Below are 8,802 nucleotides of genomic sequence, written 5' to 3'. Positions count from 1 at the left end.
GATTCACGCGCTTGACTCAATTGTCGTCTCTATCTCTGTCTGCAATTCAATTACCTTCCATTGTTGCCGTCACTTCTTGGCGGTCTTATATATAAGAATACCGCACATCTAGTAAACACTCGAGGCTTCACGAAGGGACATGAATTGTGTAGAAGCTCATGACGTGTTACTAGCGTCACGTGACTTCCGCTGTCGTAACAGCATTAAGAAAGCTATTGAAATGATAAACGAAAGCATATCACTAATTGTGCATGATTTTTTAGGGGGAAATGTTTTGAAAAATAACCAAAACTCGTTAGTATTTGGATTACACACACAGTTGAGTATAGAGTTCAGAATTCTGTCCCTTTTGGTAAATCCTAAGGTCAAAACTTTACCGCATTGCCCTAATTTTACAATCATCGGCAGTACTTACTAATTATTATAGCTATGAATATTTCTCATTGTAACTACATGAAATGTATTTGGAAATATTTCTAATTGTATAAAATAACAAGTTAATGACATTTTCAATCAACTTATTAAAAAATGATGAACTTAACCTCAAACAAAAAACACGATAGAAATGCAATTTTTTTTCTCTCATAGTACTAGTCATTACCACTTGGCTACTGGTAGACTTGGAGGTTTTCTTAATCGCTAAAACTGTATTGCTGTTCTGTCTTACTAGTAATATTACTGATATTGATAGGGATAGGAATTCTCAGCTTCCATATTCTAGCCCATTGGTTCCAAAGTGTTTTTTTTCAGCGACGACATCCTAGCCTACTAACCTTAATTTTCGTGAGATCCCTGCTGCCACATGAAATATTTTTTTGCAGAGTTTTTTTATGTTCATATTTATTCTTCGTTTGGTGAAACTCTCGCGACACCCCTGGCAACTTGACGCAACACAGTTTGGAAACCCCTGTTCTAGGCTATAAAAACAGTCTACCTAGTACTATAAGTGCTTAATCTATCACGTTATCATCAGTATGGTAGGCGAAGAAATAAACTATTTACCACAATCGTCTGCTCAGTTTAAAAAGCTGTCACTAATTGGTGATGCCATTAAAGAGTTTACGTCCATGCCCCCAGATACTGTGTTTAACTTTAAGGTAAATAAAGTAAACAGAAATACCTTTTATTGTACGTACTCCTACGAGCCCTACCACTTGCTATTTTTGTTTGAAATTATACTCATCATGGTTTAGACATCAAATCTTCAATATAAATTATAAGGTAAGTTGTGTAAGAAATGTATGTGTTATTGTTTACAGTATTTCCACTGAGGAAAATATTAAGCCTGCTGTGAAAATATATGCTACTATAAATATTTCTGAGCAAGTTAATTGAAAATGTCATTAACTTGTTATTTTATGCATTAGAAATATTTTCAAATGCATTTCATGTAGTTACAATGAAAAATATGTACTGCTTTAATAAATAGTAAATGTTGATGATGATTGATAAATTATGTGATGTTTTACCAAAATAGAGATTTAGCTGCACATTACATATCATGTTTACATAGTCACTGAGGATAAATGTGATATATAATACATACTAGATAAGAAATAATTCTGGACCATCTAAACAATTACGTGTGTAATTCAAAGATAAGATTATAAAGTTTTTGTTATTTTTCAATACATTTTTATCTAAAAATCTTGCATAAATGGTATTATGCTTTCATTATCATTTCAATAGTTTCCCTCATAGATTTAAATTATTTTTAGCCATCTTGTGCTCACATTAGGCAAATGTTGGAATTATAACTGAAAACGATTTTTACTGGTGTTTGAAAAATTAGTCAATTGTCAGATAACTTGTGTGTGCTGTGGCAAAAAAATTACATAATATATTGTGGAGAACCTTTAACACGAAGTTTGTGAGGATATTGGCTACATAAATCTATAATAAGTAATGCCCCTTATTTGGAATGACACTCATTTATTAAACACATATTTAAGTTCAGTATATGGCCTAACCCAGCATTTCCCAAAGTGTCGGGCATGCCCCTCCAGGAGGGCACAAATTATCTCTTTGGGGGGGGTGAGCAATTATGGTAGAGTCAGTAGTGCAATAATGCAAAATGAAACATTTTAATATATTTTTATTAACAAAACTAATAAGTAATTACTACAACACATACAGCGTTTTAATATGTATCTGTGTGTTATATCTTGTCACTTAACTCACTCTTTCACTCATTAAAAATAAATGAAAGGGGGGTGTATAAGAAACCATTTTTATTTGGGGGAAATGGGTAACAAAAGTTTGGTAAATACTGGTATGTACTCTTAAGTTCTGCCTGATGGAAGTCTAAACTGAATGTTCAAATTACAACATTTTTACCCAGATAATGAAACATAACTTTGTCTGGATACAAATTGGTTGAGAGCATACAAAAACAACAAAAAACATTATTTGTTGATAAGAACAAGTGTGTATGTTGTATTCTTGGTTTTGGCAACATTTCTGTTTTTGTAGGCTATGTTTTTTAATCTAAATGTTTTTATTGTTTTCTTTTTGCTAGAGGGACTATTTATGTCTCATGATGAGCATCAGGTGTAATGGGTATGATTTTTTTGAAAATTTAGGAAAGACTTAATTCAAACACAACAACCAGTTAAAGCCACAACAGAGTTAGAGGCCAGCCACAATAATAGTGACTAAATATTTTGTTTATTTGTTCACCTTTGTTTCCATGTTTCTTTTCTTTACTGTCTGTGTTTGATTTATTCTTTTGTGTAAAAATCTATGGAATCTGCAATTTATAGATATTTTTGGGCTTATTTGTTGGTTATCAGTGGACCTTAATAACACAAAAGTATGTTGATTAGTTTTAGTGAATCTGTTTTAAAACAGTAGTTGTTTATGAAGTTATCAAGTTTGTTTGTCAGTAATCTGTAATTCAAGTTTTATCAATATTGAGTATGTTTTTCAATGAAGTACTAGAGATACAAGAAATACAATACATATGAAAAGTTAACAAGTAAGTGTATTATTAGCATTAATTAGCATTAGCTTTTAAAACTGTGTAAGTTGTAGAGCTTGTAGTCAAATAAATGTTTTTGTTATTATTAAGTGGACTGGGCTTTGCATTATTTTGCTATTGAATAATCCAGAAAACCACACTCAATAATAGAAACCATTACAACATTGGTGTCAAAAGTGGGACTATTTTGGTAAAAATAAAATAAAACCAGAACTTCAAATTTAAATATGTTCCAGGTGAGATCAAAAATTGAAAGAAGACCAAGAAAAAAAAATTAAAGTATTTTGTTGTATCTCTAACTTTATGTCAGAACAACGATAATGAGCTGTATTCTTGGTATTTTTGATTTCAAGTATTTGACACATACCTGCAAATAAGACTGCTTTATTGCATTTTATCTGTGACCTTAGTGAAGGAATATAGGTACCCCAAATATGTTGAAACAAATTCATTGACAAGTTTCCTTGCTAGAATGTATGCTTCCCGGCTAGGAACAACATATGCTTCTGGGAATTTGATGAAATTGTTCATTACCATCAAGATGTAATCATTTCCACTTTTGTTCTTTGATATAAGATTGGATAAATTGACGATATCTCTCTCAAGACATTTCTGCTGTATTTGCTCATGTTGTTTTGTTTGTTGACCTTTCCATTCACGGCACAGTTGAACACCACAGGTTTATGGCATCCAATCCAGTAGAAGTTTTTTATTACTATCTAAAGTGTCTTCAAAACACCTAAGTGTCCAGCTGTTGGAAAAGGAGCTTCACCTTGCTCACATGGTTTTCTCTGACTTCAGTAGACGGAACAAGAAATTTATTTAGGTCACTCTGAATTGTCTTACATTTACTGATAGTCACAGTCTTAATCAAACCATGCAAATGGATGCTGGAGTTCATTTAGATTATACACTGTAATTATGAATCTATCTGCAAGCACATATTTGTTACGTCACTTTTTTGTAACAACTTTTTATCCTCAAAAGCACTTGTGTAAGATCAAATTCAATTTGCAATTTTTATTTTTTACTTGAACCCCTGGGGATTGATAATTAGACTCAGCATTGTTGGCATTTCATGTAGAGGTTTAAAGGAATAACAGCAACATTACAAACAATTAATTTTTCATTAATTTAATAATTAAAAGTTAATCAAGTCTTTATAATTACTATTTCTCACCACATATTAGTGAAAGAACATCCATAAATATTGCACCCATCTTCCTGAATTTGCAATGAATAATTTGACTTTTTTCAAACCATTACCCTCTGATGTGCATTGTGCCTTTAAATGAAATATAAACTGAACTGTGTCATTGTGGATGAAAAACCTAATCTGAGTATTGGGATTATCAATTGTGAAAAGTGATGTCAAAAGACTTTGTTAAAAACGTGTGTGTGTGGGGGAGGGGGGGTTTCACATGCTTCAAAAAATGTAGTTAACTTTGAAATTTTAAAAATAGCAGCCGTAGTTTGAATTAAAGGGGTAAGAGATTATGAATAACTTTCATAAGCTGGAACAAAAATAGTAAATTATTATTTACAAATATAGTTATATATTTGTTACATGACCTTTATATTTTAAGCAACAAAGGAAAATTATCAGGTAGGTAAAAGGTTATGTATTTGTCACGGACTATCCCAAGGGATGTCACTTCTGGAACCTCCTATGATTCTAATCTTACCCAATGTGGGAACAAAAATATTCTTGCTACTAGAACAAAAGGGTCGACATACCAATAGGGCAGTTTTTAACCTTTCATCTTCCTTGGCCACTGCGACCTTCCCCTTCTACAAAAAATAAAGGCTCACTGAGTATGCCAAAGTAAATAGTTCTTTACATGTATATAGGTTATTAGTTTATATCTTTAATATCTCGACAAATTTCTCTTCCTATATATTTAAAGTTCTTCAACAAAGTGAGAGAAAAAATGCTTTTTATAAATGAAACTAATTGTTTATCCTTTTATTATTGTTTGTAAGAGAAGGTAGTGTTTCATCATCTTATTGAATGGGGTTTTTGAACAGTCTAAATGAAAATGATGATATACACATTTTTTGGGTACCACCATGTGGCTATTATGCTACTAAACATTTTAATACTTTGAAGTTGCTTTAATGGTTTTATTTTTGTTTCTTTGCTACTAATTCATTATTTACCAATAAACCTGAGTTAGAGCATCTGACTTTATTGTTTCCTTTCATTTAGTCATGAACCGCTTAAGACGGAGCCTCCGAGAAAGTTTTCGTAGAAAGAAAACTCATGTTCCAGAATGTAGTCGACCTCATCAGTGGCAGGCAGACGAGGCCGCAGTGAGAGCCGCAACTTGTAACTTTGATGTAAAAGTAAGTAAGATTTTGCTATAAAAAATTTACCTATTGAACATATAGATCAAACTTAAAATTACAAGGGTATAACAGTCATCATGATGTACAAGTAAATAAATTCAAAAATTACTGAAAGGGTTTATTGGGATAAAAATGAAGTTTTTAGATGATTATCATAAACACCTTATTTTTATTTGAAACATTTCTGGCATTACTCGGTTATCTAAGTAAAGTAGAAATGTTTACATCTATGAACGTTATAATGGGTTTGAAGAAAAGTATTTTGAAGAAGTTACATTAGTTTCATAAATGCACACTTACAAAGTTTAGAAATTTTGTGTTTAAAACAAATTTTAATTTTCTTCAAGTTTTATATTTTTTCTAATTTCAGTACCAGTTCTTGTGTACAAACTATTTTAATAACAAATAATTTCTATACTTTGTCTAATTAAGAAAAAGTCCCCAGGTGGGACAGTGGTAAGTCTTCAGATTTACAAAGCTAAAATCAGTGGTTCGATTCCCCTCGGTGGACACAGCAGACAGCCTGTTGTGGCTTTGCTATAAGAAACAAGTTTCACTCTCGCACTCTTGTTATTGCTGTATGAAATCCTAGCATTGATGGAATTCTTTTGAAAGAAATGTAAATATTTTTCAATCATCAAAAGATATAAGCCACAGTTTTTAGGGCTCATACAGGTGTTTCTAAAGGATAATATTTAATAAAGTATTTTAAATGTGTTGTTACATGTTCTTTGATAGGCTTATTGAAACCATTAAAATTATGTTTATAGTTTTTAAATGAGAAAGCAGCAGTTTGAGGTAATTTACATTCTAGATACAATTATAATAGATCAATTTGACATCATTAATGTTCTAGATAGAATTACAATAGATCAATTTGACATTATTAATGTTCTAGATACAATTATAATAGATCAATTTGACATCATTAATGTTCTAGAAAGAAACATAACTGATTAGTTTAATGTATTTTAGAAATAAACATAACAGAGCAGTTTGGTGTAATTAATGTTCTAGAAATAAACATAACAGAGCAGTTTGATGTAATTAATGTTCTAGAAATAAACATAACAGAGCAGTTTGGTGTAATTAATGTTCTTGAAATAAACATAACTGATCAGGTTGGTGAATATTCACATTTAAGTAATTTTGAAATAAAAAAAATAGTTGTATTCTTAAGTTTAGGTTATAGCTATGAAAGGCACAACACAATTGGTATAAATAGTGCGAATCTTTTTATAACTTGATCTGTAAACATATTATATAGACTTTACATATCAGTTTTTAGCAAATTATAATAAACATTACCAACATTTATAAAGAAAACATCATGATTAATTAAGTAGGAATCTTTCTTTAAATTTGTTTAGTACTTGGGCTGTGTAGAGGTACTTGAATCAAGAGGAATGCAGATTTGTGAAGAAGCTCTAAAAGTTCTTAGGGTAAGTACATTTGAAAGACTGAAAAGGAGTGTTAAATAAAACTATACCTGTCAGAGTTTCTATAATATACGTTCAAATGTATGCATTAATGTGTAGTTTTAAGAAAAGCATTTTAATTTTACCTTTATCACCAGAATGGAGCACTAACTTACTACTATCGTGTAAAAAGTCTTTATTAGGATTGCTGTTTTCCATTAGTGTACCCACCGAGATCTACACTTATCTTAACAAAATTTCACTAAATCATCCTCTACATTTAAACTACCAAAAATACTCGAATGTTTTGAATGTTGTTAGATTTGTAATATCAGTTCATTAATGAAAACTCAAAAGAAACGCAAGTTTTAAAAGTTCGTAGTACTTTCATAAGTGGCTCGTATAACGTGTGAGCATGTCATGCATTTTCACCTCCTTGGCTGGCTGCAGTTTTTCAAATTTTCATTGTTTCAGATCTGATTTTAGTATAGAACATTGATCAAGGGAGTTGTGAAGTTTCTCTCGTCTTGCCTATTCATAGAACTGCCAGAATTACTAAAGTTGTCACAGTATTTTTTTCCTTTAGAAGAGATCACTGTAGTTTAAACTGTAATATAAATACAAGCAGGGGTCTATTCTAGTGATATGCCACGGGATTACCAGATGGCATCACCTTCATTTGATTGATATGATGGTGACCCTCAGCTACTAAGATAGTGCATGCACCTGGGGAGAAAACTTTGAATATAATATAATGTTTTCCTTTGTTTGCCAGATTGGATATTTTCAACAGCATAAGAAGATCTGCAGAGATTTCAAGCATTTATAGAATTAAAACACATAAAGATTTTAAAGACTTTAAGTTTAGATAGGAAGTCAGATTCAGACTGCATTATGAGAGACTGTGTTGTCACAGCTTCAATTTCTATAAATATAGCTTGAAATGGATCGGTAGAGATTAACGGAGTGCTTTCTCTCTATCCAGTTGATACACATCACAAACACTTATTTGTGTATTTAGCTTTAATTTCGTTTTTGTATAATAAAGCTTGTGATTGTTTACACCCTGTGTTCAGTCCCTTTCTTTTGTGTAAATATTCTGTAAAAGACAGAAAATTCAGTCGCTGCTCTGTAACATAGTATCTGATGAATCCTCCTGTTTTTTTGGGGGGGGCTCCATCAGACTGCTCTGAGGGAGGGAAATTGGGGTAAATGGAGAATACCAAACATGTATATAGGTAAAGCAACTGCTCCAGTGATAGAATTAATAAAAAAATTGGATGTTTATAAAATTTGTACATGTGGGGTATGTGGATGAAATTTATTGAAAAGGTAATACAGAATAATTTGTTTGGAATAATACGCATTCTCTAACACTTTGGAAAAATTCATACTCTAGTAAACAATGACATAAAAATATTAGTAAACAAACATGATAGAAACAGTACAAAACTTATCCCTATCTTCATAATAATTAGATAGTTGAATACTATATAAAGATCTTTCCACCAATGAGATTTTTTTTGTATTTTATTTTTTTCTAACTCCTTTTAACCAGCAGTATACTATGGTAATTATGTATTTTATATAATATCTTTCTTGCCTCAGATTTGAATCCGAGACCTATCGCATGCTAGGCAAGTGCTGTACAAACTTTGTTTGTTAACACTGGTATGTACACTGTTTAAGCTTAAAGTCCATGTTATGCCAGATACTTTGTTCAGATTGGAATTAAAACACAAAGTGAGTGGATGTGACCAGAAGTTGCTGTAAGCAAGTAAGTGGAAGCTACTTGCCTGAACAATAGGTTCAGTTTTAAATGTATTTTACTGTTTATACTGAAATGAACTTTGAGTGACTAACGTGTAGGTTCATCTGAGCAGCTCATGAATCATATTTTGCTGGAGGTAATTCTCTTCTTTGACAGGTTCAGATTTATAATGTGACTTTCCTCCCGTCACCCAGTTATTAACTTCTGAGCAGCTCATGAATCATATTTTGCTGGAGGTAATTCTCTTCTTTGACAGGTTCAGATCTGTAATGTGACTTTCCTCC

General features: G+C 31.6%; 1 protein-coding gene across 1 annotated transcript in view; it reads left to right on the top strand.

Moving 5' to 3' along the window:
- LOC106460946 overlaps nt 1-8,802 on the top strand; it is a 46,661-nt gene that overhangs the window by 19,378 nt on the left and 18,481 nt on the right. The window contains exons 2-3 of the mRNA XM_022387748.1: nt 5,190-5,326; nt 6,700-6,771. Coding sequence (XP_022243456.1) covers nt 5,190-5,326; nt 6,700-6,771 — 209 coding nt within the window. The remainder of the gene's footprint in view (nt 1-5,189; nt 5,327-6,699; nt 6,772-8,802) is intronic.

Source organism: Limulus polyphemus, unplaced genomic scaffold (assembly GCF_000517525.1).
Source record: "Limulus polyphemus unplaced genomic scaffold, Limulus_polyphemus-2.1.2 Scaffold867, whole genome shotgun sequence".
NCBI lineage: Eukaryota > Metazoa > Arthropoda > Merostomata > Xiphosura > Limulidae > Limulus > Limulus polyphemus.
This window is presented reverse-complemented; position numbering and strand designations above follow the sequence as displayed.